At 46.1% G+C, this 21,413-nt stretch overlaps 1 protein-coding gene and 1 long non-coding RNA gene across 4 annotated transcripts; one reads left to right on the forward strand and one right to left on the reverse strand.

Annotated features, from left to right (window-relative positions):
* Positions 1–448: 448 nt before the first annotated feature.
* Slc20a1 (solute carrier family 20 member 1) lies at positions 449–13,948 on the reverse strand. Of its 2 annotated transcripts, XM_029473964.2 has the most exons (12): positions 13,715–13,945; positions 13,102–13,251; positions 12,642–12,998; positions 12,374–12,514; positions 12,111–12,196; positions 8,044–8,140; positions 5,804–5,923; positions 4,410–4,676; positions 3,748–4,306; positions 3,057–3,239; positions 2,344–2,428; positions 449–1,376 (listed from the first exon to the last, which is right to left on the reverse strand). In XM_029473964.2, the coding sequence occupies exons 3-12, from the start codon at positions 12,979–12,981 to the stop codon at positions 1,215–1,217; spliced, it is 2,040 nt and encodes a 679-aa protein (XP_029329824.1). In that variant the 5' UTR covers positions 12,982–12,998; positions 13,102–13,251; positions 13,715–13,945; the 3' UTR covers positions 449–1,214. The 2 variants fall into 2 exon arrangements, with proteins under 2 accessions (XP_029329824.1, XP_029329825.1); XM_029473965.2 differs by lacking the exons at positions 449–1,376; positions 2,344–2,428; positions 3,057–3,239; ... (1 more) ...; positions 4,410–4,676; positions 5,804–5,923 and adding an exon at positions 5,930–7,953 and having other exon boundaries at positions 12,642–13,251; positions 13,715–13,948.
* Positions 13,949–14,225: 277 nt separating this feature from the next.
* Positions 14,226–16,585, forward strand: LOC147005817 (uncharacterized). 2 transcript variants are annotated; one of them, XR_015046226.1, is made up of 3 exons: positions 14,226–15,573; positions 16,257–16,324; positions 16,460–16,585. It is a non-coding gene; the product is annotated as an uncharacterized LOC147005817 (long non-coding RNA). The 2 variants fall into 2 exon arrangements; XR_015046227.1 differs by having other exon boundaries at positions 14,226–14,748.
* Positions 16,586–21,413: the final 4,828 nt, after the last annotated feature.

Raw genomic sequence — 21,413 nt, forward strand, 5'->3', positions numbered from 1 at the left:
CTCAGCATCTCCTTCAACCCTCACATCCAGATTTAACAGTCAAGTTCACCTTTCCCATTCTACCGCCAGCCAGCCTGAGCCTCCAGATGTTTCTTCTCTGACAATACACACCAAGCACTGACGTGCTCCATGCCTGGGTAAGTGCAAACATTTACTGAGAATTCTCCAGTGAGCAACCTTCCTGAGCATAGCCTTCTGCTGGCTTAGTCATGAGTTTAATTATAATATTTTGAAACTAAAATAGTCAAAGCATTGTCCAGGAATTCTCAGGATAGGAACCATCAACCCCATGCACCACGGTGCTGTGTGGGGCGACATCGTTTAGGGGACCACAGAAGACAGTGAGGAGCCCGACAGCACCTCCATTTGGGAGGTGCACACAGCCTCCTAAGAATGTCGCGAGGATGAACGATGAGGACTCAAGAAAAACAAAAAGCACAAGAGAAAATTTTCTAAAAACTGTAGGCTTTTTATTCAGTTAAGAGGTAGACAGATGAACATGGAAGGCTGTCCCATTGAATTTGCCCAAAGTTCACATTCCACTTCATTCACCCATCCCACACTGCCAGAAATCTCAGAAGAACCACAACCGCCAGGAGGCTTTGTCTCCCGACTTCTTAGCAACATGTCCGTGAACTGATTGCAAAGAAGTTACTACAAACTTATATTTCCACTGTGCCAAAGATTCTCGGCCCTCTAAGAAGTTGTCACACATCAACAGAACCTGCCACTAGTGACAGGGAGCAGAGTGCCGTGACTATTTCTATGAGAGACTATGAGGGAGGAAGCTTCAGTTACAGGTTTGTTAAATCCCTGTGCATGTTGGGGAAGAAGCTGGTGAGGCCGACAAAGCAGTACGTGCCATCAAATGGCTCTGCCTGGCTGTTTAAAAAGAACCCACCTAAGTTATCTCACAGACAACATTAAAACATACTGGAATTGAGGCCTGATACAAAAGTAGAGAAATATGTACAGGAATTCATAGCCCAGGAGAAAAGGGACCTTGGAATGAATCAATGGAAACCTGGCTATTTTACATAGCTAATTTTGAGATAAGTCATATTTAGCACAAAAGCAATTATAGTGTAAATTACACTTCCTTCCCACGGCTCCTTTAAGACCCTTGCCTGTCTTCAGCAACACTGTGAGCGTTCTCCTAGGAACAGGAATGTGTACAATGGTCCCAGACACTGACACAGCTTTCGACCCCAGCGTCACACGGGCAGGATGATGTACTTGAATACTGCCATGATAGCGGCACTGATAACCCCAGAGATGGGGACCGTGACAAACCAAGCCATAAAAATGTTTCGAAACAGTCGCCAGTCAACAGCCTTCTTTGATCGGAGCCAGCCAACAGACACAACAGAGCCCACCTAGGAGAGAAACAGACCAGACATTACTCAGCAAAAAGACACTTGGGACAGGGAACCCAGACAAGCGATGAACCCAGCAGTTTGTCTGGAAAACAGACACAGTTGTTCTCACTGTCGTCCAAACAGGATTGAACTTGTGATCCTCCTACTTCAGAACCCCAAGAGGTGAAATTACAGGCATGTGACACAAGCCAGAAGCTAACTTCTAACAAGCTAAAATTACCCATGGCAAGGTGAAGGAAAGCGATATAAATATTCAGCCATTAGATCTGTTGCTAAATGTGCTAAAGTATGACAAAACTCCTTTTCCCTGCTTTTTTTTTTTTGTTTGTTTGTTTGTTTTTTTGTTTTTTGTTTTTTGTTTTTTGTTTTTGTTTTTTTTTGGTTTTTCGAGACAGGGTTTCTCTGTGTAGCCCTGGCTGTCCTGGAACTCACTTTGTAGACCAGGCTGGCCTCGAACTCAGAAATCCGCCTGCCTCTGCCTCCCGAGTGCTGGGATTAAAGGCGTGCGCCACCACGCCCGGCTTCCCTGCTTTTTTGTAAGCTAAATTTCTGATTTCTCAACAATTACTCTAGAAAGCGGCTGGTATGTGACCCAATGTGATCCACCACCCCAGCAGAAAGAGTGACTTGGCAGGCCCTACCTGGACCAGATTCAGCTCTTCCAAGGAAGTCAGTTTGTTCTTTATCCAATAACTATGTTATACGTTCACCAAGCAACTTCCTACAGGTCAATGTCTCAGCACAACAGGTCCAAGAGGCCCTGTCTATATGCTTTCACCAAAAGACTGACCTTACAAATAAGCCTCACAAACTTGTTAAAACCAGTGTATTTACTACCACAAGTAGTAGGACCCCCCCCCCACCCCCCACACACACACCCTCACCCCGCAGATCCACCTGAACCATGGACATCCCCAAGCTACTGATCGGCTTCAAGGGCCCATGACGTCCCCACTCCACTTACTTTGCAATGTGTTGTGCTGATGGGAAGGCCAATGTTTGATGCGATGACCACAGTTAAGGCAGACGCCAGTTCAATACTGAAACCACTGTTGATACAAAAGGATGTTTGTCAACAATGGAGGGTCTTCTGAGAAACCAACACTAGCTAAAGCCATCGGTTCTAATCTCTCTTTGCTCTACTCAGTGACAAAGCCTGGTCATCTCCTCTAACCCCAAAAACCTACTTAAATTGAGCCAAGGTCCTAAGATCTGAGGATTAAGTATTTCTGGAATGATTTATTTAAAAGCTGGGGTACACCTAGTGACACACGCTTTAATGCTAAGGCTTGGAAAGCAGAGGCAGATGAATTCTGAGATCAGGGCCAGTTTGCTCTACATAGTAAATTCCAGGCCAGCCAAGAGAGAGACCCTGTTTCAAAAAGCAAACAAAGATGTTGGAACTTTTATTCTGAATAAAGTATAAGGTTTTAGCTCCCAAATCCAAGCCATGTATATAATTATTTACTCCACTACATCTTTCTCAGAAAACTTAAATTACATGATCACATGCTGAGCAGATTGACTGATTTACAAGTCAGACGGTAAGTGCATCAGAAAGGTTCAGAGCAACTGAGAGAGAAGAACAGCGGCAGCTGCCATACAGTCCTTTAGCTGGAGACCCACGTGCTGCCCTCCACACAACTCCATCTCTTGAGAAGCTTGATCACTACTCACCTGGAGGGTGTGATCGGGGTCAGGTCCTTCCCCATGGTCTGGATAACTCTTCTCCCCCAAACCCACAGGCCCATGCAAATGCCAACACCACCGTAAAGCAGAAGCCATATGGGTGTGGCCGCTTTTGTAGAGGCATCTTGTTTATAAACAAGATACAAAGCAACCAGAGGTCCGATGGCATTGCTGGAAGAAAAAAGGGGGCACTGATGACTTTTTAGACAGAACCACTTCTTGTCGAGACCCAATCTGTTAAGTGACTGACCACTGCACTTAGCAAACCATCCTACAGAAGCCAAACACAGTGGCTGTGACAGAAGGCACATACATGTAACTGGTAGCCTCATTCCTCCCATGTGTAGCTTAGAGCAAGTCTCAGGCTCCAATGACGCTTACTGGCCAGAGAAACAAGGCTAATATTAACCCCTTAAGTCTATTCTCAGGGCTGTCCGTGATCCTAAGTTTTTCATCACCGAAGTCCCAATTTACCAAAGTCTCGTTCTCATCTGTTTATCCTGTCTAGAAATAAAGCTAAAAAACCAGTCTTATAATCCAAGTGAACTTCCTGTTACTTTATTACGACCACTTCATCCTGTCTAGATTAGTCAGTGTCCCCCCAGAAGTAGAGCAGCACACACAGGAGGGTAAGACTGTCTAAAAATAGTCAGTAACACTAAGAGTCATGTGGACTAACCTGACATCATTGCCACCATGGGCAAATGACCCAAAGCAGGCTGTAAGGATCTGCAGGAACTGGAAGAGGAGGGACACTTCAGGCTTATCCTGGTCATACCATTCTTCAAGAGAGCCATTGCTTCCTTTTCTGTCACCCAGGCCTATCTCAGCCTTACCACTCATGTCCATCTCAGACTCGGAGTGAAGGTCAGACACGGCATTGCAGTAACTGGTGTAACTGTCCATTCGAATCCGCTTCTTGGTATCTGCATTAGGCCATGTCAGCGTCTCCATTTCATCTCCCTTTTGTTCACCTTCTTTGGCACGGAATGAATCCAGGGGCATGCCACATATTGCCATAGTGTAGGAAGTGTAGCTGTTGTTGCGTCTCAAGGGCTTGTCCCCAGAATCTCCCATGCAGTCTCCCACCTTGGCCAGATGTAACTTATGGAGCAGCTCTTTGTACAAGCCAGAATCCTTGTGCACGGTGTGATACTGATAGTGGCCACTGGAGTTGATCTGGTTGCTGACAGTTTGACTGAACTGAACAAGGTTCCCATTAGGCAACTGCACTGCACCTAGCCGAGACCAAAAAGGTAACATTCAATGCAAAGTGCATCAGCCGGAGTAGCAGCCTTCCCACCACCCCGAGACACTAGAAACCCTGGGAAGTTAACTCACCATTGATGGTGCTGTCTATGCTGGTCTCCTCCTTCAGGTCCATGGGAAGCCGCTCTCGCTCCGGAGCCTCCTCCAGGTCACCAAGTTTGAATGACACTGTCCTCTCCTCCACCACAGCCCGGAGTGGCCCAGTGGCACACACTACCTCAGACACAGGATTCCTATGCTCAACATCTCCAGGAGCCATCTTTGTTTCTTCATGGTCTTCTTTTGCGTTGCTCTTCTTTTCCATTAAGGGACTCTCAGAGGGGCTAGTCTTTACTTCTCCTAAAAGATAAAGAGGGTTTGTGACTCGACGGTACTACCTTGCTCCACATTCCTTTCTATCCACTCCTGAAACCCTTCTTGAAATAACAGGTATAAATTCTAGTTAAAATTCAAGCTAACATCGCTGCCCTCTTTATTATTTGAGGGATATATCTTTCCCTTGGGAAGGAGCAAGACAACCCAGCCCTGCAGTAGCACACGGTCTGCTTGCAGAAATGGGGGCTGACAAACTGCTGTCAACTGCCAGGTATTTTAGGGTTCTGGTCCATTTCTGGCTTTTTATTTTTATAATTACAAGTGTAAAACCATCTTCAGCTCTTGGTCATGACATGGAGGCTCAAGCCCTGGGGTGGCAGCTGACTAAACTGTCAGCCTTCCCTAAGGAATCTCCTAACTCGTAGGTCAAGAGTACAGACAACTGAGCTGCAAGCGGCAGGCTTAAACACTTCCATACCCGGTAGCCAGGCAGGATTTCTGCCTAACGGCCAGCTCACCAGTCACCTACTGGCTCAGACACCTCACACTAGTATAGCATTAAAGTAAGATTTGTCTCTCCTTCCAGACTGAGACAAAAATGAGGTCAGAGTCCTGGAAGCCTCATTCCCACTGTGCGTGTCGCACAGCTGACTAGCACAGAGCTCTGGGCGGCTCCTCAGAACTGCAATGACGCAGCATTCTTTTAACGCCACTGCAGTCTATGCATTCCTGGTCTGCTGTGTATTGGCAAACCAACATTCCACACACTGAGAGGCAGAAGGGGACTCTGCTAAACTATCTTAACCACTCAACAGACACAGAGACTAGTACCAAATAAACTTACTTGGTATTAAATTCTACCTCAAAAACATCCTTCGATAACTTAAGGTTTCTTATATCTAAAAGTGTTTACTTCTTCATGTGTTGTTACAGCTCTAGCACAAGGATAATGTGCAAAAGTGTGTCTGTACTTACAGTGAATATGTGTATAGACACTGTCACACAGCCATCTAAGCTGAGTATGCAAAGGTAGCTGAGGCAAATGCTTCCTCTATCCCAAAATAGTCTTATAGATAAGGGAGAGGGGGGAGAAGAGGGGAACAGAGGAGTAGAGAGAGGGAGAGGGAACACTATTAAACTATATTACTTACGTTCAATTTTTCTCTTCATCCTGGGACATACAAAGAACCAGACGATAAGGGCACAGAAAACTGCACATCCCACCGAGATGAGGATGGTACCCCACAGAGGAAGTTTGTCAAAGCCCAGCACTACGAGATAAAATGGTGCATCTTGAAAACCCCAGGGCAACAGCCCCCTGCAACAATGTGTAAACCCTCCTGAGGGGAAGGAGGGCTTCCCCAAGCCAGCCCGTCACCGTCACCCGTTTCAGCTGCTGCCATTCCAGAGTTTCATCAGGCTACTGGCTATGCAGACCGTGGAGAAAACGTGAATGACCATCTTAAACCCACAGCAACCAGAGCCACTGAAACACTTGCTGGACTCATGTGCTAACTTTCTTCAAGAATCACTACAGTAAGGACCTGTAACTATAAAAACAATCACAGCATCCCTTTCTGCACTCAGCTCCTCATCCTAACCGCCCCACATTACATTTACATATGACTTATTTTAATGTCAAAAGGGAGTGTCTCAAGTCAGTGTCATGCAGACACCACACACTGTAAAGGAAAGTTACTACATTCACTGTACCAGGCAGCTTTTGGGGGAACTGCATGTCTCCACAAAAGCATCATCAAGCTAACAGAAAATAGGGTATTAACTACGGGAAGACACTTGCTTAAATGTTGCCTTTCACACAGGACAAGTTTAGTTCGTAACAAGGCAGAGACCTGTCCTCCAGTTCTTCCCCCTTGGCTCAAGGACCTCAGGATCAGCAGTATTGGCAAATGTCAGCTTGCACACAGGCAACAGGGACTGCTGGCCTATCTATCCTAGAGTGGAGACCATTCACAGCACTGAATCCCAGGCCACTGTCTGAATGTCCCTTCCCCCAGCAAAGTCACTTGTGCTTGTCTCACTTGATTTTGCTTACTGCATAGTAAGTCACTTATAAAATGGGAACATTACTGTACTGTCAAAACTATTATGTCGGGGCTGCAGCTCAGCCTAGCTTGCACAAAGCCTTAGATTCAATCCCTAGCACTGTAAAAGAGACAGAATATACTAAGAAGTAGCCTTTAAGAATCAATCAGACATTAGCTGAAATCCTTCAGACCTGAAGTTCCATCTGCTGGTCTTTTCATTTTAAGTTCTGCTTTCAACTGTGACTAGGTAGTTATGTCCCACAAAGTAAAATATCCATGAGGTCTAATTAGTATTCATCAGTTAAAGTTTGTCTACATTCCAAGTCAAAAGGGGGAACGAAAGGACTGGGTTTTCTTAGAAACGATCTTAAAGGGCAAAAGAAGCAAAGCCCCCACACCAAGGCTGGTCCCATCCTGTGTTTCTTTACTGACATTTCAAGAACGACAATGTGAGAAATACCCTGCTGTTTTGTTTTGTTCGGTGACTTACTACATCATTTCAGTGGTAATAATACACAGGTCACAATCCATGAACCAGAGGCGGAACCTACTTGGTGGTCACAAGCATGAAAATCCTTTAAGAATTGAGGATGAGAGCACACATAACATAAGGACAATCACTTTGCTACTTCAGTCCTGTTTAACACACAGACAGTGTGCCCTGGGCAGCAGTCAGAGGAATGAGTGTGCCAGAACCGTGCTGCTCTGCCTCACGAGCTCCAATCTATCCATCTCTCAGTAGACAACTGAATCCTTGCCTTCCCTTAGTCCCCATATGAAAGCAATCAACACCAGAGCCTTCATATTCCTCTCAGTGCTTTCTCTTAGCTGCGGACATTCTTCTTCCGAGTGTAATTAATTAGACCAGGAGTTACCCATCCCACCTCTTCTCACTCAAGTCAGTTCAGGGGCAAACTGAGAACTGAGGAAATGAAATGGCTCCAACTGGGAGAGAAAAGCGACATCTAACAGCCGGCTCGAAGTGGCTGATTACTGAAGAGCAGATTTAACTAATGACTCTTCAGTGGTTGAGGCCAGCATCATTGCCAGCATTGTTAGCATAGACACAAGCAAGGGAGGGAGAAGGTCACATTATCAGTGGATCCTGTGAAGACTAGGGAGGAAAGTCTGTAGTGATTTAGAGTGTGAGCAGGTCTCTCTGGTTGAAAACCTATCTAGGTTAACTCAGCATACACTAGCCTGCAGCCTTCTGAAATGGGTGCAGGCCAGCCACCTTCTAGGAGATTTCAGCCCTGTAAAGCAAAAAGGGGTAAATTGGGCATTTAATGAAAGTTTTGTAAATAACCTTAAATTCACATTTAAGCATCTTGATTCGTACTTACACGGTGCTCCAGTATACATAATGGAAAAGAGGTTGATTCCGATTGTGCAGGCATAAAAAATTGGTAAAGCTCGTAAGCCGTTAGGAACTGGATCTGCCTGTAAGACATTAAGATCAGTACCTTAAAAGTTGTAAATGTAGATCTCTTTCAGAGCACCCTGTGGCAAGACAAACTAGGAGTCGTGGTGCTAGCAACAGCCTCCCACCATAATTTCTACAAAGCCAACTGGACTCTGTCCTACATTTGCTACCTAAGGAAGCTAATGCCACCTACCATCCATAGGCAACAGTTTCTCCATATTCTTAGTAACAAGGATGTAGCTAATATCACAAATAACCAGTTTCTCTGAGTTATCCAAAGTCCATCTGTAAACCTGAGTACAGGCCCCCCAGGATCTACTGTACTGGAGAAAAACAGACTAAGGTAAAATGCTTATTTCCTGATGTCCTGCCGCCTTAAATTTAAAAATCTGCAGACTATACACAACCATCTTATCTATATATATCTGATCAATGTGACATAAGGCCTTACCAAAGTGCAAAGTTAAATCAATTGTGAACCTCACCATCGATCCACTCAGTCTAGTGCCTGTCAAGAACTTTTTAGGGCACTAAAATAGAGCAGGGGCCAGACTAAGTCCCCGTTTTCATAGAACTGAGTAATTTTCTACTACACAATAACATACTGGGCTGACAAATGCCTTAAAAGGAAAAACAAAAACAGGCCAGAGGATGTTGATGGGGAGGGACATTTTAATAAAATGTGGGAACGAAATCAGTTGAGCTGACATATGTCTCAGGGTATGGAAAGTTTAAGCCACCTGTCCACTAGGGGGAGGGGGAATGGACAGAGGCATAGCAAGTACAAAGACCCCAAGGCAAAACTGTGAAATGTTTAAGAATCACCAATGGTGGGCCAGGTGTGGTGGCGCACGCCTTTAATCCCAGCACTCGGGAGGCAGAGGCAGGCGGATTTCTGAGTTCGAGGCCAGCCTGGTCTACAGAGTAAGTTCCAGGACAGCCAGGGCTACGCAGAGAAACCCTGTCTCAAAAAAACAAAACAAAACAAAACAAAAAAAAAAGAATCATCAATGGTCCCTGTGACTGAAAATGAAAACGAAAATAGTTCCCATGTATGTATTACAATTCCACAGAAAAACTTCCAAGCCAAACATTTAAAAGAATGAGAACATAGGTCTCATCAGGAAGGCCAAACCTTGAGCACAAAAGTTTAATGCTACCCTAGTCACACCACCAGTTGAAAATCTTAAGGTTCAGACAGAGGTAAAGATCCAGAAGAGATACCAGAGTTTCTGACAATCATTAAGACTTTGGGGCGGGGGAGCTTACAGATCAGTGAAGTTAAAGCCCCTCATAAAGCATGGCTTTTCAAGTGAGTACAGACACTCACTAAAAAAATTTAGCTGGGCAGTGGTGGCCCACACCTTAATCCCAGCACTCGGGAGGCAGAGGCAGGTGGTTTTCTAAATTCAAGGCCAGCCTGGTCTACAGAGTGAGTTCCAGGACAGCCAGGGCTACACAGAAAACCCTGTCTTGAAAACAAAACAAAACTCCATTAATTTTAAGTTTTACTCATTGTTTAGGAGGACACTAACAGTAAGACATCAGATCAAAAGCAACCTACAGAACCCTGACTCACCCTGAAAAACTAAACAGATGCAGGCTACACCTAAAGGCAGACAAGAGCCTGAGGTACACAAGCTAATCCAAGGCTTCAAGAATATTCTGTAGGCATTAGGTAGGGACTCTCTCATCAATTTTCAAATGCTATTTATATTTAGTAATTAAACCATCAGGTAAAAAGCACTCTACACTCATTTCCCCCACTTGGGGTCTAAAATTCAATATTCCCTGAAATAGTAGCATGGTTGGGGCTGCCGTGGGCATGGTGTTATACACCTGTAATACCAGTGCTGGGCGTGCTGAAGCACAAGACCCCCGGAGTCAAAGGTCAACCTAGGCTACAAAGACTTAGTCACAAGATAATAATATATTTGAAATCCGAGTGCATAGCCTGGGATGGGTAGGGAAGGACTAGCCCTAATACACGATGATAAAGACTTAGTGGTAAAAACCAAAACAAACCACAGCATAACTTTGTAAAAGTCAAGGAAAATGGTAAAATAGGAAAGGTCTCTCCCTTCCAGCCTCCTCCCAGGTCTTCATAGCTAGGCTAGGGATTTTTATTAAATGCTTTTCTCATCGTGTAAACTCTTTATCTTTTATATATAGTGATAAAGATGAAAACCAAATATGCACTAGGTCTTTCTGTCAAGTCAACAGACTTCCAGGAACTATTCTGGGCTCGATATAGGAAGGAATGAGACAACGAAGTTAAAGCTTTAGTTAGAAAGGATGTGAACCTCTCACTCAGTTACATGGAGACAGGAAAGGGTCCCTCATCTGTTACTGAGGGATTCGTGAGCAAGTGAGAGACAGAGGGGAAGAGCCTCCAAGTCAGCACTGTATGTATTAAATATCATCCGTGACTCTCGACCATGCCCGTCCCACCCATACTCTTTAAGCTGGGAGTGGGAGCACACATCAGTAATTCAAGAACTTGGGATGTGAATGCAGGAGGATCAGAAGTTCAAGGCCAGCCTGGGCTACTTGAGACCGTACAGAATAATTATTAAACATACACAACTTGATATTCCAATAACACAGTGAGAGTAAAGATACTTGGCACATGTCAATCAAAGGTTCTGGGCACTGAGAACCCCATTGCATCTCTGTTCCCCCTTCCAGGAATGACCACTAAGCAGTTCGCATAGGCTCTCCAGAATCAGAATGATCGATTTCCCAATAATCAAAGGGGTCAGAATAAACCTTTAAAAACCATGAAACCAAATAGCATCCTATTAGTTATTCTGGTTTTCTGGTATGTCAAGAGATGCATGGCTCTAACAGCAACACTAAAATCTATGATTCCTGAATACCGGTGAGAATCAGATTTCCCTATGCTACAGACAGGGGGGTCAGGGGAATTCATATCATACCTGCTTGCTAGATGAAAGAATACCATATCTAGAGGTTGGACATCAATGAACTATTTATTTACTCAGTCACACTGTGCCAAGCTAGAGATATTTCTAATGTTCCACAAGTGAAACACATTCTGCCAGACACCTAATGGTAAGTATAGGATCAAGAAGGAGTCAGGGAAGGACTTCTATTGAGAAGAACATGAAGTCATTCCCCAGAGACTCCGAGAACTAGATCAAGAAGCAGGGAGTCTAAACACACACCTTCCATTAAGATAAGGTACCTATCTCCCCTCACTCAGATTTCTACTGTTTAGGGGAATTTTAAAAGAGCTTAACAAAGGACTGTTAAGAGCCACTCACCCTAGAAAATAGGACAATTCTGTCTCCGGAGAAAAATTCATTTATTCTTACTGTAATTCAGCCCAGAGTCAACAAAATCCCTTGTTGTCTACTTTTCTTTTTTTTTTTTTTTTTAATGGAGCCAGGCTCAGTCTCCATGATAAAAGAAATTGCACTAAGTCTCTCAAAAGGGATTTTCAAGTAGTCAGGAAACTCAATGGCTTCCTGTTTTTTTTTAAGCAAAAACAAAACAAACCCCCCTAACAACTCATCCCTCTCTTTTTACTGAGAAAGTGGAGTCCCTACAAGTAGAAGGCCTCCTCTAGAAACTTCTATATACTTGACAATCAACATGGGAGAGCAATTTGAAAAGGATTCTGTGACCTGTTGAACTAAAAGGTTACAATTCCACTTGTCCTGGATGTAGTGACCTAGACAGACAGGGCCACCTTAAACAACGTTCTTAGTTTTCACTCCCAGTCTCTTTATTTCTTGGCAGACCATAGAACTACTCAGTCTTTCCTTCCTGAATGCCCTCTGGGGCATTAAAAACTTGCTTCTTTCACAGAACTTCACAACATACAGGAGGTATACAGAACAAAGAACTCTGTAGCTTTCCAAAGCCACTAAATACTTACACACCCGTCACATCTGAGAGAATACCCCTGAGTTTGAACAAGACTGAATGTGACTCATGAAAGGTCGCAAGTGGAAAGGTTACCTTACGGAGGATGAACGCACGAACAAGGAAGAATAAAATTCCAGACATAATACCAGAAAGCAGCGGAGAGACGAACCACGACATCACTGGAATAGAACACAAAATGAAGTGTCAGCTCTGGAAAGTACATTTTTGTTAACAAGACCCTGAAATGGTAGGTGCTCCATTTCTGATACTCTTCAACTTGCCCCTCTAACTTCACTCCCACTCCACGACACACAGCAGCACACAACGAAAATAAAACCATTTAGAATTCAACATACCAATTTTTATCAGTTCAGACCACTTGACACCCTTCTGCCCATTTGCCACGAGGGAGAAACCAATGGTTGCACCGACAATACAATGGGTCCCAGAAATCGGAAGCTTCAAAAACGAAGCCACTAGCTGCCACACAGCAGAACCTGAAACAGAATTAATCAGATTTTGTCAGGTAGATGGCAAAACTGTTACATAAGCTGTGCGTCCTCACGGAGAGAAGCGGAAAAAGGTTCAAGACTTGAGCGAACATAAGGTATAAGTACAACTTACCAAACATAGCACTGACGGAGCCAGCCATGAGCAGATCTTGAGTTTCATTGTACAGCTCCACATCTATCAAGCCGTTCCGGATGGTTTCGCTCACTTTGGCCCCCAGCAAGGCGGAGCCCACAGTTTCGAAGATGCTAGCTAAGATGCAGGCTTGCTTCAGGGTCACTACACCTGAGCCTACAGCTGTACCGAACGAATTTGCTACATCATTGGCTCCCACGGAGAATGCCAAGACAAATGCAATGATGAAGCCCAGGATGAGCATCCACAGATACTTCGGTGGAACGGAAGCAGTAACAGCAGCTAGGGTACTAGTAATCGTTGCCACAGTAGATTCCATTCTCTAGTGTAGTGGTTCTTTAAATAATAAGAGAATTACTGAGCGGCTTTTGAGATGTGTAAACGGAATGAGGTATCAAAATGCTATAATAAATAGTATATATTATATAAAATTAAATACTGTAAACTACGGCACGGAAACCGAGCTGGGGAGTTACTGCTATACGCTGCTGCGTCTGGGCGTCTGTTGTCTGGGGTTTCTTTGGCTCTGGAGGGCTAAAAGCACGGAGCAGAATTCCATGGCGGATTAGAGAAAGGACGCAAGTTCATCCTGGGGGGACGAAGTGGGAGAAAATAACAATAGCGGCGCATCTCTGGGAAGAGGGCAGCCTGGGACTCCGCAGAGTGTCCCCCCCCCCGACCCCGCCCGTCACTTCTGTCTTCAGTCCCCCAAACGCCGTGCAAGGTGGGGCACAGGGCGATCTCTGTGCTCCCCCACCCCCCACCCCGTCCCGCCCCGCCCCGCCCCACGCGTTCGGCTCAGTCTCCGGCCGCTTGCCCGCGCGCGCCCTCCGTGGATGATCGGAAAAAAGACCATTCCCGCGCGCGCGCCTGCCGAGGACCGCCGAAAAGGCCCGCGGAAGGGCGCGGCGAGCGTGGGGAGGCGGGAGGAGGACAGCATCGTAGCCGGGTCCTGCAGCCCTCATCCCACTCCCGCCAGCCAGCTCCCCACACCCGAGCCCACTCCAGAGAAGAAAGGACCTTTGCACCACCGGTGCCGCGCCGCCACTCACCAAAGGAAACTGAGGGCCGAACAGAGAGACCAGAAGAACGAGACTGAGGCAGGCTCGAGCCACGGTCGCACAACCCAGGACGGCAACACCGAGCACAGCACGGAGGGACTCACTACCCACTCGTGAAGCAGCCGCGGGCGCCTCAGCAGGCGAGAGATGAAAACACGCAACGCGCGCCGGCGGCCATCATATAGCGAGCATGCCGCCGGCTCCTATTTATAGCCGGTTCTGCGCCCCACGTGACCTGCCGAGCCTCGCGCCCGCCCGAAGTCCCGCCTCCGATGTGACGCAACCACAGGCTGGCCGGGCGCGCCTAGCCGGGTGAGCTGGGCAGCGGCGCTGATTGGCCTGGACGTCCCCGGGGCCCCGCCCCCAACGAGGAGCTGGTCCACGTGGGACTGGCTGGCCGCCTCCCTGCAGCCTCGCCCGGGTTATCCTGTCTGCGCTGGCCACGCCGGGTGGCTGCGGGCGGGGACTGTGGGGGAGTCTCGCCCAGACACGCGGGGACTCAGAGGCCGCCACCAAGGTCGTTCCGAGTTTCTCCCACGCAGGCCCAGGTCAGCTCTGTGGCAACGCGGAAGAGCGCGTGTGCTGAGACTTGCCCTTGGCCGGACCCGATCTGTACCTCGCCCAGAGGGGGGTGGAGGGATCTCACGTGGCCACCTCGCTCCCGCAGTCACGCACTTGGGTGAAAACGGAAAGATTCGGGAGTCACGAGGATAGGCTTGCGTTCCCAGCTGTGGCACTGCGCTGAGGGAGAGCCATGGGTCATTAGTTTCCCTGCACCGGACCTCCGTTTTAGGAGCCCCCGCTATGGCGCAGCGGGGAGGATGTTACTTCGGATTCGAATTCTTAACTGCAGTGTGTCACCTTGAACAAACCCTAGGTCTCCTCAAGCCGAGTGCTCTGGAACGTGAAATAATAGCAGAGTGAGAGGAGACTGGAGGACGGGTTGGAATTGTGTGTAAAGCACAACAAAGATGCATTTCCTGTCTGCTCATCGGGGCTTGTGGCGACAGGCAGTACTAATTCAGGTATTCTGGTTACAAGTTCTTACCCAGTAAGGAGAATCATATTAGCTAAGATATTAAGCATGTGACTGGAACTCAATAGATGTTCAGGAAATGAACGTTCATTTCCTCGTTACTTTTTTTTTTTTTAATGTGCCTGTTTTAGAATATAGGAAAAGGTTACAGAGGATGTCCTCATCCTGAAAGTTTTCCCATCCTTTTGAAATAAAGATTGCTTCCTGGTCCCCTCCATGGCATACGGTTGTAGTTCTGACAATAGATTAGTTCTGCACCTTTGGCTTTTCGTTTTATTGCCTAAGCTCAGAACTAACTAGTCACCACTCCTTGGGAGATTTAAGTTATGTGGGTTATAGAGAAACTTAAGAATTCCAGCCAGAAATACCCGGTTTAGAATGCTCTAAAACGCTCCCTGCTCTCCAAAGGTAGGGCAATGAATAGCAGAAACAAACATGTTGTAAATTATAACTTCACAGGAGTGTCCTGTGACCTATAGTCTGGTAGACTCAGAATCTCATATAGGTTATACAGGTCTATTGACCTCAAGGTCATGGCTGGAAAACAACCTTCATGTTCTAGGACACTGACCCCAGTGTGTAATTCTGGCATCTTCAAATGCAGCACTCTTTGCCCTTACTTCATTCCAAGGTCATAAAACATTGAATAAAAGGACTGGTTTGTTAAAAGGTTGTTAGTGTCCTGCCAATTAAAACAATTTTTGAAGTAATTATTTGTGAGGAAATTGCTCATGACTTTGCCCACTGTTTGGATGTGTTTTGCTTCAGTCTGTTGATGACCATGCTTTTGCCTCTTGAAATTGAGACAACCAAGGTGAGCAGCCATGGTGAATAAGGCCCATCCAGGTACAAGAGCAGAATCGAGAGGCAGGTTTGCCAGATGTGAAGGCATCACTGTGGTTCAGGGAGAGTATAGTATTTTGAGACTTGGCTTTATGGTGCTTTAGTATCCATGTATTTTCAGGCAGAGACAGGTTTCTCCGTCTCTAGAGAGAAATCAAGGAGGGAGGAGGGGCGGGGGAGGGGTGATGTGATGGTTGGTCAGATGGTTTTAGATTGTCTTGTCTTTTGGTTTTTTTTTTTTTTTTTTTTTTTTTTGAGATAGGTGTCACTGTGTAGCTCTCTGGTTGTCCGGGAACTTACTGTGTAAATCAGGCTAGCCTCGAAATCACAGAGATCCCCCTGCCTCTGCCTCCCAAGTGCTGGGATTCTTGCACTTCTATACATGGTTACCAGTTTTAATATTCAACGTGACATACCCTAGAATCACCTAAGAAGAAAATCTTGGTGAAGGCTTGTCTAGATAGGTTGGCCTGTGAGCAGGTCTGTAGTGGACTGTCTCAGTGTGGAACGCTGAAGTCTGAAAGTATGTGGCACCTTTTCCTGGTATCATAGTTAGGGTTTCTTTGCTATGGTGAAGCACCATGACCAAAAAGGAAGCTGGGGAGGAAAGGCCTTATTTGGCTTATACTTCCATGTTGTTTTTCATCATTTAAGGAAGTCAGGAGAGGAACTCAAACAAGGACAGGAACCTGGAAGCAGGAGCTGATGCAGAGGTCGTGGAGGTCTGTTGTTTACTGGCTTACTCATCCAGTTGTCTTATAGAACCCAGGACCACCACCCCAGTGATGGCTCTACACACAATGGGCTGGGCCCTCCTCCATCAATCCCTAATTAAGAAAATTCTTTTTGGCCTACAGAAATGGCTCAGCAGTTAAGAGCACTGACTGCTCTTCCAGAGGTGCTTAGTTCAATTCCCAGCAACCACATAGTGGCTCACAACCACCTGTAATGGGACCCGATGCCCTCTTCTGGTGTGTCTGAAGACAGCGAAATGTACTCCTGTACATAAAATAAATAAATAAATCTTTAAAAAATTTATTTTCTCAGTTGGGGTTCCCTCCTCTCAGATGATTCTGCACTGTGTCAAGTTGACATAAAATTAGCCAGCATGCCTGGTTCTGGGTCCCTGGACTATACAAGAGTAAGGGGCTGGAGAGATGGCTCAGGTGTACTTGTTCTTACAGAGGACCCGGGTTGATTCCCAGTACCCACACGATGACTCGCAGTTGTCTATAACTCCAGTTCCAGGGGATCTAACACCCTCTTTTGACCTCTGCATGTACTAGGTGTGCACATGGTGCACAGACATAACAGGCATACATGGGCTGGTGAGATGGCTCAGTGGGTAAGAGCACCCAACTGCTCTTCTGAAGGTCCAGAGTTCAAATCCCAGCAACCACATGGTGGCTCACAACCATCTGTAACGAGATCTGACACCCTCTTCTGGAGTGTCTGAAGACAGCTACAGTGTACTTACATAATAAATAAATAAATCTTAAAAAAAAATAACAGGCGTACACATCAAATAAAAGTAAAATGTTAGGAACTGGAGAAACCTAATCTAGCACTAAGCATGCATGCATTCACGTGAATCCAGTGTGACTAGTTCTAAGCATCTGTCAACTTGGCCTTTCCCACAGTGATGGTTGGAACCTGGAATTAATTGTAAGCTAAGACAAAGCCTTGCTTCCCCAAGTTGCTTCCTGACAGGATTTTATTACAGCAGAAGAATGGAACTGTGAGGAACCCTAACTACTACACAAAATGGCACTGGTTCCAGTACTCTTTTTTTTTTTTTTTTTTTTTGGTTTTTCGAGACAGGGTTTCTCTGTGTAGCCCTGGCTGTCCTGGAACTCACTTTGTAGACCAGGCTGGCCTCGAACTCAGAAATCCGCCTGCCTCTGCCTCCCGAGTGCTGGGATTAAAGGCGTGCGCCACCACGCCCGGCTTTTTTTTTTTAATTAATTAATTAATTTATTTATTATATGTAAATACACTGTAGCTGTCTTCAGACACTCCAGAAGAGAGAGTCAGATTTCGTTACAGATGGTTGTGAGCCACCATGTGGTTGCTGGGATTTGAACTCTTGACCTTCGGAAGAGCAGTCGGGTGCTCTTACCCACTGAGCCATCTCACCAGCCCCTCCAGTACTCTTAAAGCTAGGGAAAGGAGTCAGCGAGCCTGAGAAGACTAATCCACGTTAAAATGGAGGCTGTGGTACAAATGTGCTCTCGGGTCTTAGGGAACCTATTAATAAGTAGTTAAAAACAATCTGAAGCCAAACTGCTTTCTCTGTAGTTCTCTAGTCTCTTGACACAGTACAAATACCATCCTTCACCTGGTTACCTCAGCTCTAAAGAGAAGTTGGAAGGAGTAAATGATCAGGCCGTGTAAGGCTCCCTTAAGGGTACTAGCATATCCAAACACTGGTTTTCTTTATTCAACAACTAGCTGAGAGCAGAGCCCCCATACCACCTTCCTTTCTCCAGCCACAAAGACCAAGTTGTTTTAAACTTCTTGCTGCAGAAGAGTGACCAAGCGAATCGGTTGCTGCCAGAGGGGTGGCAGCAACAATGAGATACATGGAGTGTGAGTGTCCTGTTTTTTTTAAAAATATTTCTTTTTATCTTTAAATATGTATATGTGGGTGGATATGTGCTCTTGAATACCTGTGGTGTCTAGAGGCACCGAATACTCTTAGAACTGAAGTCACAGGCAGTTGTGAGCTGCCCGTTATAGGTGCTAGGAATCAAACTCAGGTCCTCTAAGAACAGTATGAGCTCTTAACCACATTTACTTATTTGCAGTACCTGGGATAGAACCTAGGACTTCCATAGCTAGGCAAGCACTCTACTGCTCAGCCAAACTTCAACACCCTGCCCACAGGATCTTTATAAGTCAGTCACGGTCACAAAGCCATGAGTCTGAGACCCCACCCCCACCCCACCTACTTTGACCTTCAGAGGTCAGAGCAAAACAGCCTGTCTGGCACAGCAGTACACAAAGCTAGGCTGTGTGCACCAAGACCTTCCAAGGCTACAGAATTCCAAACAAAAAGGAGACAATACCACACGTGGTTATTCTGAGCTCAGGGAGACTGAATAGTCAAGGAAATGCATCTGCAGCTACCATTCAGTACACATGAATGTACATCCTGGAAAAAGACTGTTGAGAAGAGAGGAAACCCAAGCGGACATGGAAACACTCACTGTGCAGCCAGAGGCAAGGGCAGTTGCCAAGGCTACCCAGAGGACATGAAGGGAACAGAGGAAGAGAACATCTGGAAGAGAAGGTACTCCTTAAGGGAGAACTAGCTTTACAGTCCTTTCCCTTTCCCCATGTAAACCATCAGGCATGGCCACATATGTCTTTCCCCAGAGAAGTTGGAGAATTAGAAAATCTGCAGTGTGCCTGCATGCTTACTCTGCCGGGCTCTGTTTCCTGTCCTGTGCACATATCCCATGTAAAACACTGTGAGCACTTTCATCTTGTTTTACATAGGAACTAAGGCACAGTGCATGAAGTACTTTATCCCCAGAATGCCAGGAAGCCCAGAGGCAAGTTAGGTAGATTTGGCTGCTAACTCTTATTTCCACTTGATGCATTTATCTCTCTTCTACTAGGCTCTTTCATTTACAGCCCGTATTTAAGCTTTCTCAAGCCTCGTTGGAATAGGAAAGACCTATCTCCAAGATTGGCCCCAGGAGTCCTGGAGTAAGAAGAGGCAGGGAACTAGTAGCGCATGCTCACTCTAGAATAAAGTTGTGCCTTGACCTTGCCTTGGAGTTGCTGAAAACCCTGTTCTCTTTAAGTCTTCCTGGAAAAGAAAACCTGTCTGGCAAGGTGAAAACTTGCTGTGGGGCTGGGGCAATGGCTCAGTGGCTAAGGGCACTTGCTGTACAAAGCAGAGGACTTGAGTTTGAATCCCCAGCGCCCATGTAAAACACCAGGCATGGCCCATGTGTGTCTATAACAGTATCACGGAGGGAGCAGGGGACAGAGAGGGATCCTTAGAGTTCCATGGTCAACTAACCTAACCTAAACAGCAAACTTCCAATGAAATGAAAGACCCTTCCCAAGCTAGTAAGGTAGAAGGCAACAGAGGAAACCAGTTAATGTCTCCCTCTGGCCTTGACACAGACACAGACACACACACACAGACAGACTGGCAGACAGAACCACCAGTACTCACTTGGGATGCTAGGGCAGCCTGGGCTACACAGCAAGCCCCTGGTTCTAAAATAAATAAATAAATAAATAAATAAATAAATAAATAAATAAATAAATAAATAAAAATACCATCAAGAAAAATAATAATTCAAGAAAGGAGCCTTATGTCATCACTTCTCCACCTGTTTTGGATGCTGTTCACCTCTCCATCTCCAGACAAATTCACATCTCCCTAAGCCCCATCACACAGACCAGACAACCAGACCATCAGTGTCTACATGACTCCACATTAGATCCCAGGGAACTTGGAACCTGAAACACAGGTAGAGTGCTTTGAAATACCCAGCCACCCAATCTCTGATGTGAAGAGCAGAGTTGAGGTGGATCTCAGGCCAACATCCTGAAGCATGAACAGTTGCACTTTGTTGATCCAGTAGTAGTGGGAAAGTAGTGGTCCATGTCACTGTCACCACAGGAGGTGACCCCCACCCACTCCAGACTTCATGTGCTTCCTTCCTGACGACTCATCCTGTGGTTGCTCCCTTTGGCTTGTCTTCACACACGTGGGTGTGATGTGGCCAAGGATCCAGACAGTGGGAAGGGAGCACAGCTCTTTGACATCCTGAAGTGGTCCAAATGTTCTGGCTCCCCTTTGAGCCAACCTCAGGACCACACACCATTCTCAGATCACTTCTTCTTCAGTGATCAGGCCTCGGAGGTCTTGCTTGAGGAAGCTTATACTGAGACCCCCTTTTTCTCCAACGTTCTGTTTTCTCAGCTCTTCAGCCGAGGTGAGAGGATTGTTGGAACCCGTGTAATGGAGTCTGCTTGTTGTCCCCACGCCCCAGGACATATGGTTTTAGCCTGAGAAAATGAGGGGGTGGCAAGACATGAATCATCCACACAGTCATATCCAGGAGGAGAGAGGCAGCTTTGGGCTCAGCATGGCTTCCCATAGCTCTTCCATCATTCACCAAATAGCCTGCTGCGGATCTCCATCCACAAGGTTGACTAGCCTGTGTCCTTACAAAACACAGACTCCTTCCTTGCACTTTAAACACCAACCATGAGCACACCAGCAGAGCCAGCGAAGTCAACCTCCTACCCTGGTGCCCACTCTGCCCCTGCCAGGCCTGCCACTTCTGGACCTGAACCACATGCCTCCCCTACTTATACCTGACTTATCAGTCACTCAGCAAACACTTGTCCCCCAGGCCACCGTACCACTGCAGGGTACCCGTTTTACTGGCATCCCCTCCAGTCAAGTCAGGACCACTCATCCCTTTGATCCTTTCACCTAAAGAGGGTTTTCTAACAACAGTCCAATGGGTTGAAAACTAATGCCAGTCTTGGGGCTGGGTGAGGGAAATTTTATCATAGCTTTACTAAGTTGTTGTTGTTGGTTTTGCTGTTGTTGTTGTTGTTTTGGTTTTTTTTCCTTTTAAGACGTATTGGTCTGGAAAGATGGCTCAGCAGTTAAGAGCACTGGCTGCTCTTCCAGTGGTCATGAGTTCAAATCCCAGCAACCACATGGTGGCTCACAACCATCTGTAGTGAGATCTGATGCCCTCTTCTGGTGTGTGTCTGAAGACAGCTACCGTGTATTTATATATAATAAATATATCTTTTAAAAATATCATA

This window comes from Mus caroli, unplaced genomic scaffold (genome assembly GCF_978045245.1).
Source record: "Mus caroli unplaced genomic scaffold, Mus_caroli_1 scaffold_2, whole genome shotgun sequence".
NCBI classification, from domain to species: Eukaryota; Metazoa; Chordata; class Mammalia; order Rodentia; family Muridae; genus Mus; species Mus caroli.